The sequence below is a fragment of the Haliotis rufescens genome, unplaced genomic scaffold (genome assembly GCF_023055435.1).
Source record: "Haliotis rufescens isolate VD_foot unplaced genomic scaffold, xgHalRufe1.0.p SCAF_6, whole genome shotgun sequence".
NCBI classification, from domain to species: Eukaryota; Metazoa; Mollusca; class Gastropoda; order Lepetellida; family Haliotidae; genus Haliotis; species Haliotis rufescens.
In genome coordinates this window covers 39,872,051-39,885,469 of record NW_025964334.1, presented here as the reverse complement: position 1 = coordinate 39,885,469, position 13,419 = coordinate 39,872,051, and the positions used below count along the sequence as shown (strand labels likewise).

General features: G+C 44.0%; 1 protein-coding gene across 3 annotated transcripts in view; it reads left to right on the top strand.

The window, feature by feature from the left end:
* LOC124123818 (general transcription factor IIH subunit 1-like) overlaps positions 1–13,419 on the top strand; it is a 49,956-nt gene that overhangs the window by 20,788 nt on the left and 15,749 nt on the right. For all 3 annotated transcript variants that reach the window (XM_048385645.1, XM_048385643.1, XM_048385644.1), the window contains 5 exons: positions 7,485–7,581; positions 7,725–7,790; positions 7,953–8,046; positions 10,612–10,761; positions 12,485–12,564. In XM_048385645.1, coding sequence (XP_048241602.1) covers positions 7,485–7,581; positions 7,725–7,790; positions 7,953–8,046; positions 10,612–10,761; positions 12,485–12,564 — 487 coding nt within the window. The remainder of the gene's footprint in view (positions 1–7,484; positions 7,582–7,724; positions 7,791–7,952; positions 8,047–10,611; positions 10,762–12,484; positions 12,565–13,419) is intronic.

The window sequence follows — 13,419 nt, the reverse complement described above, 5'->3', positions numbered from 1 at the left end:
ACAGCACCAAGGAGGCACAAGATCTCAGCCTTTACTGAAGGAGGTTACACCTTTATATGCCTTGGTAGACTCAGTGAGTTGCAAGATCGAAGTAAGACACATTCCGGGCAAGCTAAATATACTAGCAGATTACCTATCCCGGAAGAACAAGATAGTACCCACAGAATGGTCACTACATCCCGAGGTGTTCAAGTGGATAACCCAGGTATGGGACAGTCCAAACATAGATCTATTCGCCACATGTCTCAACAACAAACTACCAGTCTATGTCAGCCCGGTACCAGACCCACTAGCACTCAAAGTCGATGCGCTCTCCATGGAATGGAAGGGAATGTTTGCTTACGCATTTCCCCCATGGGCTCTCCTAGACAGAGTACTGAGGAAAATAGAGGAAACGGACTGTGTCATAATCCTCATAGCCCCGGCATGGCCAAAAAGGGCTTGGTTTCCGAGAATCCTACAACTCCTGATAGAAGTACCTCTGAAACTCCCAGTACGTCCCGACCTATTGAGACAACCAAAGACGGACATATTTTACGGCCGCCTCGACAACCTCCATCTTCACGCTTGGAAGTTATCTCGCATAAGATGCAAGCAGCCGGTTACTCTGAATCAGCTGCACGAAGAGTGGCTAGCTCATGGAGATCAACCTCATCTGCATTATACAATAACAGATGGGACAAGTTCGTCGAATGGAGAAGAGGAAAACAGTTACATGGAGATATAACGATACCTATAGTAGCCGATTTCTTGCTCCATCTCAGAAATGACAAGAAATTACGACACGGCACTATCGAAGGATATAGATCAGCCCTGTCATCAGTATTACAACACGATGACCTATCTATAGGTACCCATCCAGTACTAAATCGACTTATGAAGTCTTTTGCCCTGGAAGATATAAAAGTACCACGTACTTTTCCTAAATGGGATCTATCTATAGTATTGTCGGCATTGATGAAAGCACCGTATGAACCCATGAGTAGTGCGACATTACTATCAGTCTCCAAGAAAACTGCTTTTCTCTTAGCCATGGCTACGGCGTCTCGCGTGTCAGAACTACACGCTATTGACATCTCCACTGTAACCCATACCAAAGAATGGAAATCAGTGTCGTTCAGATCGCTCCCTGAATTTATTGCCAAAAACCAGTCGTCAACCTTCGGCCCACTCGGACATCGGCAATACACAATTCCAGCCTTAAGTAAAAGTGTGGACTTCCCGGATAGATTGCTTTGCCCCATAAGAGCCTTGAGATATTTTATCACAGCGACTCAACCCCACAGAAAGCAGAGAAAACGCCTATTTATCTCTTGCAAGCCCTCGTCAGAAAAGGACATCGCAAAGGGCACTGTAGCGGGATGGCTAAAAACAGCTATCACAGATAGCTATAAAACGGCACAAATCTCCACTCCGATTTGGGGTAGCTGCAGACCCCACGAAATCAGAGCACTGGCAACAAGCCTAGCCACATGGAATACTGCATCCATCGAACAAATCGTGGCCAGCTGCCAGTGGAAGTCCCACAACACTTTTTCAAACTTTTACTTACGAGACATACAGACCGATCTAAATGGACTATACACTCTGGGGCCTTTGGTGGCCGCCCAGGTGATAGTTACCAAATAAAGTAACCTGTTCCCTCCCTCTTCCAGGAAAGGGAAAAAAGAGGGGGGGGGGGGGGGTGAAGATTTCAGAAGTACCTCAGGAACTCAGGGTAAGTTGTACTTTGTTACTGGACTGCGCTATTGAGTTAGTAAAACAGGGCAAATGTCAACACTGAAATCAGAGATGGAAGGATTAAGTGATATACGGTAATCTACATGATAGAAAGGTTAATGTATTACCACCGGAAGTGACGTCATAGGAGTCATCACACCGGAGAAACGTTAAGATACGTTAAATATCACTATCCAAAAAGGGCATAACGGTAAACCACGTCATAAGTGATACGGGAGAATAGTGACACCGGAAGTGACGTCACAGATGACGTCATCACCGGAAGTGACGTCACAGATGACGTCATCACAGGAAGCGACGTCACAAAAAGTCTAAGTATCACAAGGGAATATACATATACCCTTCACATGACGCCTTGAAAATTATATACGTCTAAGTCTTGTAAGTAGACTATTAGGCACATCCGTTTAAGACCTTTTTTGGCATATAATCCTTGGTTTTACCACTTCACTAGCCAAATATCTATGGGATGCTAGATACCAGAACCCGCCGGTCCCTCTGGTGTATACTGGCACTGATGTGATAGAGGTGAGGTATTCACAAGAATTATCAAACAATAGTTATCATTGTGAATAATTCTAAGAATACCACCTCTATCACATCAGGAATTAATCCCTCCCACCTCCCCAAATATCTGCATCTAGTTGATGAGAGTATGGGTTGAAAGAAGTGACTAGATTCCCGCCTTGCGCATGCGCAGTGGCGCCTCTGGCAAGGGATAGGGTTTCCCTCACAACTATGGATATGTTGGCAGTGTAGTGGACGTCTGTTGAAAATTTATAAAAATTTATAGTGTGGTTCTCAGCATAAACAGGAATTTATGGCACTGATGTGATAGAGGTGGTATTCTTAGAATTATTCACAATGATAACTATTGTTTGATATGTGTGATTTCATTGAAATCACGATATGTAACACACAGTCTTGAGGATGATTAGTATTTTGTTTTTGAGGATTTTAACTTAAAGAAGCTTCCTTTATCGTGTCATAACCAATAGACGTTTTTGAAAACAATATTCTGACTTCCCTGAATGTAAACTTTACACTGATACTTTTTTATGTAGCATATTTTCTTGAGTATATTGAACACTTTTCTTTCTTTTTTTAATTTTTTTTTTTTTATAGAAATGGGCTCCGTCCTTAAGTCCGTCTGTCACGTTTCGTTTCCAGAGCATAACTCATAAACCGCTCAATATTTTTTCATGAAACTTTGCAGGTTTGTCAGGTACATGCTGAACTGGTGCCTTTTGCTATTGAGAAATTTGAGAAATTTTTATTTTTACGTTTCCATGGCAACAAGATGGACTTAGGTTCAAAACTCTTCTTTTTTTTTACAATTTCCATGACAAGTTCCACCTCGGTTAAAAAAGGTTAGGGTTTGTTTAGATTTAATTATGTCATAAATTCTGCAACAGGGGCTGGGGATATAGCCACATCAGTGGCAAACTCTTGTTTTCCTTTCGATTCCCGACATGGGTACAATGTGTGAAGCCCATTTCTGGTGTCCCCCCGCCGTGATATTGCTGGAATATTGCTAAAAGCGGCGTAAAGCCATACTCACTCACTCACTCACTCTTGTTTTCCTAAAACACAGCTGGGCAGAAGAGGGTGTGCATTATACACACCATAATGAGTTTTGATGGGTTTTTTCCCCAACGCAAAGACATTACCATGAGCACGTAACACCGGAAATACCATGTCACCAAATCCTTACTGAAGTACACAAATTAATCATGTAATTATCTATCTATATTTGTCACTTATTTCATTAATTTTATTTAAATTTCTTTTAATATTGTTTTAATTAATTTTGGCAAAATCTTGTGTGAAGCGATCGGAAGATCGCACAACTCAACCTTATTAACAGCAACCACAGGCAGATTACTGCCTTTGACGCCTTGATACAAACTTTAATTAACAGAGAATGAACACATATATCATAAATGCCATACTTTGACTCATTAAAAGACATATATGTTGTAGTTTGAAGATTCTATGTCAACATGTAGTTCTCGCGATCACATGTGCGGGAGCCTCGACAGTGACTAGTCAAATTGTTACATGTGAAAAAAATAACCGGCAATAGCGATCAGCTGCACCAAAGTGCTACGCTTAGGGTTATTATTATTTTGAATATATTTAGTAAAAGCTGCAACTAAAATAACAAGATGTTGGAATATATTAATACAATTTTTTGCGATCCTTGCATCAAAATCCTATTATGTAATATTATTGGGTAAGTTTTAACCGAAACAGTGGTAGATTCCAAGAAAACATGTGTACAGCTGATTGCTGTTTCCGGCTTAGTTTATGAGAATATACACAAGGTAATCTTAGTCCCTGGATGTAAAACAATGCCTAGCAGAACAAAAAATACAATTCAAACGGTAAATAATTTATTTATTTACTTATCCTGCTTTACTCCTTAATGCATATTACTTGCTTGTTCTTGACAGAGAAAAGAGCTGTGTGAGAGGTCTTTGCTTGAAGAAGTTGTTCCAACCAGCTGAGAGGCCAACCCTATCACGCAGCTCCCGCGTGACCAAAGGAAGTGACATCACGGATCCTCACATTACTGTTGTCTTTTGTTTTTGCTGTAGCATAAGCTGATTCAATCCCTCACGTGTTTGCTCTTTGAGTTAATGTTTTTTGTCTTTGTGTTGTGCCTACGGTTTGTATTTTGTACATTCTATGTTTGATAAACATGTAGCATAACGTTACTAGACACTTACTGACATGTTCTCAAAAGAAAACATAATGCCAGGTGTCTTGCATTGTTTGTTTTGTTGTATGTTGTCTTACGTTTGTCGTAATATTTGTGGGATAAATAATTTATAGCATACATAATCGGGTGGGGACACAATGTGATTTTACACTGCTTCATTGCAGATATCATGTCCTCCTGCTCAAAGTGCCAGCGTAATATGTCCGCGTGGGATCCCCACCCCCTGTGCCTCAATTTTACATCTCAATGCCTCCAGGGTCAAGGATGTAAAGACTGTTTACTGCTTTCACCCACAGCATTCACTCAGTATCTCCCGTGTTCCTGAGAAACTCAGAACACAGCAGGCTAGGAAACACCGGCGCAGGATGTCAGACCTCTCCGAGAATTCCCCCACAAGATCGGCCATCTCGGATGACTACCCCCCCCCCCCCCCCCGACTTCAACTACTACCTTGATGTTGGACCCCACGGTCTCTGTCTCCACCCAGAGCACTCTGACGACAACTACAGCGTCTGTTTTTATGGCGGCGGCCACCTTGAGGCCTGGTGTGGCACTCACTTACCAGACGGCGCCTATACTATCCTCTTGACAGATGCTCGGTCTCCCACAGGCGCCCCCGCCTACGGCACAGATGCCCATGATAGACGCCTCTCTCCATCAATACATTCAGTACTTACAGGCCAGACAGCCGTCGACGCTTCTACTAGCGCCTCCTCTTCATGTGCTCTTTCAGACGACACCTATATATCCTCCAGTGCCTATACAGATGCCGGCGCCTCTGCCTCCACCTCGGCAGCCGACCACACAGACATCATCTACCTCTCGTCACTCCATGGACTAGGCTTCCCCAAGTATGTCTTCACGTCGGAGTGACAGCAGATCTTATCATCAGGATCATATATCAAGGAGCTGCTCCCCGGTTTGCAGATGCTCCAGTGGCTATCAGTCCGACTCCTCGGGGGTTGCCTTCATCCCTTGGACGGTAAGTCCAACCTGGGTTTAGACCAAGTCGCAGACTGACTGGAGGCAATCGCTCCCTCGCCCGGCCTTAAGGTCGATAACAAGACAGCCAAACCGCTCCACCTCAGTCCGAGTTTCAAACAACAAACTCGCCTACGTGGAAACCAAGACTCGCCACACGCTCAAACCTCTCTCACTGATGGCGTTGTCCTCCAGAGCCATAGTGCAGGACTTATCGGAGGATAACCCCTTTTGGATTGACCACCTAACAACGGTTGTATCCTACCTCCAACAACAAGTGGAACAGATGCGCTGTCATATGTGCGCTGCTCTGATCAAGCTCACTACCACCAGACGCCTTGGGTACCTTGCCTTGTCGAACTGGGACCCAGAGTATTAAGCGTCAACCTTGGTCCGGCTCTGACCTCTTTAATGGACAGATATCCAAGACACACTCCCGGGTCTCAGCCTTCAACCGTGATGAGACAGCTCTCAAGGCCCTAGCCAGGGTGTCACAGCTAAGGTGTCCCAGTCTGGCTCCTACCAGCCACGACGCAACACCCTCCAGACTCGGGGGCTGGGCTCCACCTCAACCTCTCGGGGCAGAGGCAAGGGGAAAGGAAAGTCCTCGGGCACATACCAGTCCCGCCAGACAGGCTCGACTGGGACCTCCCTCCCCCAGCTGCTCAAGTTGTCGACACCCAACTAGGTGGGAGACTGAGTCGCTTCTGGCAGAATTGGGAGATCCTGGGGGACCCGTATGTCACCAACATCATCCGACATGGGTACAACCTGGCGCTTATAGACGACCCGCCACTCACGCTGTCTCCCACGTCTCTCTCTACACGCCATCATGAAGGGGTGTTTCTGGCAATCCAACACAGTCTTTGCCAGTCACTACCTGCGAGATGTCGCATTGGAGGATGTGCAATAGTCCCTTAGTAGTGGCCCAACAGGTCACCACTACTACACGTCACTGACCTTGCCTCCAAGTCCAGAGCCGGCCTTTCAACCTCCCCAGGCGTATGCCCTGGACTAGAAGGTTCATGCCCCACTTGCATACGGCTCGGTGCTCCAGTCTCGACCTAACCGACAGTTACTGTCAGGCTGCATAGTACCAGGACACAACACATACCTGACTCTTCCTTTCCATGTAATGTAAGGGAAGGCTGGCCATTCAGCCGAAGACAGGCTGAGGGAAACAGAGTTTTTCCCATACATGGAGTGGTCACCTGATGCCGACCACACAGCTGAGGACCAGCTGAGGGAATTGAAGGTTCCCGTACATGGAGGGGTCACCCGATGCCGACCACATAGCCAAGGCTCGCTAGTCTGGAAATAAAAGATGAAAGCCCACATCTTAAGGTATGCCCTCCACCGATTCCGTCCAATAAAGATGCATTAAGGAGTAATGCAGGATAAGTTAAAAATCTAGTAAAATCCTAGATATTTTTTATATTTGTATACTTATCCTGCATTACTGCATCTAAAGGGACCCACCCATTGCAGATCTACCTCCCTACGATGCCTTCCGATGTTTTGGACTCCAGAATAATGTGAGGATCCGTGATGTCACTTCCTTTGGTCACGTGGGAGCTACGTGATAGGGTTGCCCTCTCAGCTGGTTGGAACAACTTCTTCAAGCAAAGACCTCTCACACAGCTCTTTTCTCTGTCAAGAACAAACAAATAATATGCATTAAGGAGTAATGCAGGATAAGTATACAAATATAAAAAAATGTCTAGGAGTTTACTAGGTCTGGTGATTTATCTCAAATTTGTACTGACCTAGGTTCTTATCGACCGTTCGTTTACCAGAATTCGCTGAAGGGGTACGGTGTAATTTCTTTCTGTGCATAATGTTCGATCATTTTTTTTCTCCAAAATACTGAATCCGCTAGACGTGGGGTGCACATTATACTCAAGAAAATACGGTAATGACATCAACCGAGATCACATTTTGTTTTTTGTCTTCTGTATCTTGACCATTTAGATTGTAACTGTGGCATTTGTCTTATTCCCCTGAATACTGTGTTATACTTGTTAGTGTTGTTTTCCAGAATGCTGCAGGATGATCCGGAGTTGTTTCAGCTGTACAAGGACCTGGTGGTCAGTCAGGTGATCTCGGCCGAGGAGTTCTGGGCATCACGTGCTCACGTATGTATCTCTCATGCAGATACTGGGGAGTTGTTGATGTGTGGTAGAGATGGGGACCCTAGTGCCTCACTTCCTGTTTGTTGGGAGTGAGTATTTGACTTCATTGATTACCATTTCTATCATTCTATTATTCTCATTTGTAGAAATTTACAAACAATACAAGCAAGCCAGAGACTAAGCAAGTTGTTGGAATTTCTCCTGCGTTCTTGGTAAGTTAGCTTAAACCAGTCTTCTTGTTAATGCTTGGTCATGAATGTTTTATAATTGAGAAAGACCAGTTTGGCTCATTATAGGCAAGTAAGACGGTCAACATCCTAGCCTGAGCTAGCCTGACAACATTTTACTGATGAAAGTTGTTTCATGAAATGCAGGCAGATATCAAGCCTCAAACGGACGGCTGCAATGGTCTCAAGTACAACCTCAATGCTGATATCATCGAGTCTATCTTCAGGACATATCCCATGGGTGAGTCGACTTCTTAATATGAGGCAATTCATGGAGAGTGGGATTTTGAAAGGAAGAAACAGTCATGTCTTTGAAGTGAATCGTCAACTGGCAACTTGTCTTGGCCTAATTATTGAAATACTGTACGAGGACGTGTATTTTGTCTGCAATTTGTTTTATCTTATCCTGCATTACTATCTTAATGCTTTTACTGCTGTCAGAGCTGTGAGAGGTCCTGGCTGCAGGAGTTGTTGTTGCTTACGACCCGCCTAGAGCCAAAAACAACCCATGAGATTCAAGCCGTCGCTCTTGACGATGTGCAAGGTGTGCCTAGTTTCCCTTCCCTGGTGGTGGCGCACAGCAGGTGGTCTTTCCCACCGCGGAACTGACCCTGCAACCTCCCTGGTAGAAAATACCCCAGACTAGAATGTTTCATAATTCTGTTTATTCCAGCTGCTTGAATTGGAATTTAGAACTTGGCCCATGCTACTTTTCCTTTTTGCATGACTGGATTTCACACCTCCTACTCTGCCTTGTGTGGCTCTATCGGACAGGAAGGTCTGTGTTTTCCGGTGTTTTCCGCTCAGGATGCTGTCAGGTTACCCAGACTGGTTGGAGGGTCTGTTCTGAAATTCCATCTGAAGGTTTGCCCCCTCCGTTCTGTCTGATAAAAATGCATTAAGGTAGTAATACAGGATAATATAACAAATTTAGTAAAATCTAAACATGTTTTATATTTGGAAACTTATCCTCCATTACAGCGTTTAAAGTGCTTCCCCATCGTTTTGCTACCTCCCTGCGTAGTGTCAGATGTCCAATACACTTCACCACTTCCAGTCACGTAGTAGCTGTGGGAGGGCATATGCCACTCAACTGGTTGGTACAACAACTTCTGTAGCAAGGACCCCCATATTGCTGGAATATTGCTAAAAGTGGCGTAAAACCATACTCACTCACCCACTGTAGCAAGGACCCCCATATTGCTGGAATATTGCTAAAAGTGGCGTAAAACCATACTCACTCACCCACTGTAGCAAGGACCCCATATTGCTGGAATATTGCTAAAAGTGGCGTAAAACCATACTCACTCACCCACAGTAGCAAGGACCCCCATATTGCTGGAATATTGCTAAAAGTGGCGTAAAACCATACTCACTCACCCACTGTAGCAAGGACCCCCATATTGCTGGAATATTGCTAAAAGTGGTGTAAAACCATACTCACTCACCCACTGTAGCAAGGACCCCCATATTGCTGGAATATTGCTAAAAGTGGCGTAAAACCATACTCACTCACCCACTGTAGCAAGGACCCCCATATTGCTGGAATATTGCTAAAAGTGGCGTAAAACCATACTCACTCACCCACTGTAGCAAGGACCCCCATATTGCTGGAATATTGCTAAAAGTGGCGTAAAACTATACTCACTCACCCACTGTAGCAAGGACCCCCATATTGCTGGAATATTGCTCAAAGTGGCGTAAAACCATACTCACTCACCCACTGTAGCAAGGACCCCCATATTGCTGGAATATTGCTAAAAGTGGTGTAAAACCATACTCACTCACCCACTGTAGCAAGGACCCCCATATTGCTGGAATATTGCTAAAAGTGGTGTAAAACCATACTCACTCACCCACTGTAGCAAGGACCTTTCTGCAGCTCAGTCTTCCTAGTCAAGAACAGCAGTAAAATCATAAATGTTGTAATGAAGGATAAGTATCCAAATGTATAAAATATTTAAATTTTACTAACTTCGTAGTAATATAAGTTGATTGGCTGTGATATAATGTGGTACTGCTGGCTTTGCATCACTCACTCTCTCTATGAAGGAGCATCTGCCCGGAGAGTGGAAGGTCAGTGGTTCGAATTCCCGGTTGTGTCATACCAAAGTCGTTAAAAGATGGTACTTGTTGTTACCCTGCCTATCATTTGGCATTAAGGGGATAAAACATGGACTGGTCAGCTCAAGATCAGAGGATACCAGTGATGTTGACACATAAACCTGTGTTTAGGTCAATGACTTGGACCCAAGAAATGTAATAAGTCAATGGCAAAAGTCAATAAGTCAGATAAACAAAATTGGCAGACGAAGCATAACCACAAATCAATGCAATTGATTGGATGAATATATATGATCTGACCAATGAAGATTGCAATAGGAAAAGCATTTGACTAAGTCACTATAGCTCCTGAGAGTGTTTCCCTATGATACAGAAAGTATGATGCAAAGACATGCTGCTCCGAATTTCAATTATGATTTTTAATGGCGGTGCATTGTTTTGTTTAATCGATATTGTAAGTAGGACTTATCCTTACTATTTACTTATCCACCTCTACTCACCTCACCTCACCTCACCTCACCGTAAAGCCGTCCCTCACCATAGGATTGCAATATTGCTAAAAATTGCATAATTAAATTATCTTTATGGTTGTTCAGTGGTATGCTTAGTGGTATGCTGGGTTAGAGTCCCTCCATGGGGACTGTCTGTGCAGTTGATGGGCTGCCAGTCACCTTGTGCCTCTCCTATCAGCTGAAACAGTGAATTGAATGATTGTCTGAGTAGTGAGGTATTCTTGTTCCAGTGAAGAGGAAGCATGCTGAGTATGTGCCCCACAGGATGACTGAAAGTGAGTTCTGGACCAGGTTTTTCCAGTCGCACTACTTCCACCGAGATCGTACGCACACTGGCACGAAGGACCTGTTCTCTGAATGTGCCAAGAATGATGATGAAGGTAAGCGTGGAGTTGTAGTTATCCATTCCTCCATCAGTTGGAAAAATACTTGTCTCTGGTTGGTCAATCAGAGATTTCAAATCACAATTACCACCTCTAATTGAAACAGCTGACTTTATGGCTGCATCACCTCGGAAGCTTTGGCTTACTAACTGCATAGTTTTGGGTACTGTGTATTCAAATTGTGTTTGAGGGCCAGTAAGGTACCCTAGTGGTTAAGGCGTTCGCTTGTCAAGCCAAAGACCTGGGTTTGAATCTCAACATGGGTACAATGTGTGAAGCCTATTTCTGGTGTCCCCTGCCATGACATTGCTGGAATATTGCTAAAAGTTGCGTAAGACGAAACTCACTCACTCACTCACTCAAAGCGTGTTTGGCAATAGATGTTGGCAAGAGCAAATGATAGAAATTGACTGAGAGAGTGTATTTCAAGTTTTGGGGGCAGCAAAGTGCTGAAAATTTGCTATATCCGACTGTGGTGTCACATTGTTTGTGTCACAATGAGCGGCATGGAGAGATGGGTAGAACTAATCATTGCAGAGATTGCTTGGTTTTCTTTAGAGATGCCCAATTGATGCTGCACACTTCCAGTGCCTTACATATATGTTTGAGTCAAGCATATTGGTGTGAATAACCAATGTTTCAGCATATACACTGCTAAACTTTGTTTTCACAACTCAGATTGACAAACCCACACAAAACATTGGACTCAACCAATGCCACTTCACTCAATATCTACGCTAACGCCTATAATTTTGTCATGGTCGAAGTTTTAGCTAAAAAAAGTTTTTTTTTGAAAATGTAAATCCACAAGTGAAGGAAATACACAGGGGCAGTAGTTGCGTTATAAAATGGATTTGATGACAGCGGGCGAGAGAAAGACCATGTGCAGCATGCAGACAACTGAAGTAATGTAAGATTGAACAACCTTTGATCACCTGCCCTGGTGGCTCAGAGGGAAACAGTGGGTTACAATACTAAACTTGATATGTGAGGTTGTAGGTTCCAAGTTTTAGGCAAAAGTATCAGAAGTCGTCCAAGCCCAGTCGTCTAAGGCGGCGCAATTCACTGTGCAGAGTTGCACCTCTTGGGCATGTCAGAAACCAGTGATTGTGGGTCGATTCCCGGATCACCACAATTGTGTTTCTAGGTTTGTCAGCACCATACCCGTGCTTATTGGTTTCACCAAAGTGGTAAACATCTGAAACCTGCATCACTTCGGGCTTTCCTCCCACATCAAGTTGGCATGTGTGATTTTAGTGGAAACTGTTAAAACAGGCATTAAATTAAACCCCACTCACTCACTCACTCACTCACTCACTCACTCACCCACCCTAACACCCACCCACCCACCCACCCACCCACTCACTCACTCACTCACTCACTCACTCACTCACTCACTCACTCAGGGTGATGTTATTTATGGATGTTTGTTACCAGGACATGCTTTTCTGTGTGAGAAGAACATAACACTGATACATAACTGTCCTCTAGCATCATGCAGACCACATTATGCAGACAAATGATGTGTGAGCAATTAAACCCCTCGTAACCATGATAACCGCCACATTGTCTAACTTTGTGACTGAACATTTTACTACACATAACATTCAGTGACCAATGCGCTATTTGTTAATGTTCTTGATGGCAATTAAGAAAGAGCTTCTTCCAGTACCAGTTTAACTTCTGTCACAAAGTAAAGCTAAACCACCTGATGTTTCAGACATGAAGGAGGAGATTAGCCGCAATGTATCGGACCCACTCATTGATCTGTCCCGGATCAGAGACACGGCCATAGAGGAGGTAGGTATGCAACTGTCAGGCGCAGTGATCAGGCTACATCACTAGCTGCCAGATCACTCACATAATTAATATTGCTCAGATGTTGCTTATGGAATTATGTGAACTTCTGTTGTATTAAGGATGCAGCAACATCTTCCGTGAGTGTTCAAACGGGGTGGAGGGGGGGGGGGGGGGGGGCACCACAATTCACTGTTCAGAGTTACGTCCCTTAGGCATGCCAGAAACCTATGATTGTGGGTTCGAATCCCGGTTTCGCCCTGATTATGTTTCTAGGTCTGTCAGCACCATACCCATGCTCATGGGTTTCACTGAAGTGGTAAACTTTTTAAGCTGACACGCCACGATATTACTGGAATACTGTTAAAAGCGGTGTTAAACCCAACTCACTCAAAGGGGTGGTGGGGTAGTTTAGTGGTTATGCATGACCCGGGTTAAATTCCCTTCTTTGGTGCAATGTTTGAAGCCATTCTGCTGTCCTCTGTGGTGCTAATGGGCAAATATTGGGCTGAAAGTGGCATAATGACCATACTCACTCACTGTTTCCTGTACTAAAATCTAATTAGTTTAAGCCCATTGATGTATCTTTCTTGAGAATCCAGCTCTGTACCATCTTCATAACCATGGATGATGGCCTGATATCAACTCTTCGTTTTTCTCAAAACACAGATATCTTGTCATAATCAAAGGTCCCCAGGACTTCTTCCATATGCTAATGTTGACAAAGGTTTTCTGTGTTTTAAGTCTTTATGGAAAGGAACTGCTGAACTTCTTATCATGTGATACAAGTCACTGTTCAAGCTTCCTCAGTTTCCAGGGCCCATTTCTTTAACATTCACTAGCAGTCATCATGCTGTG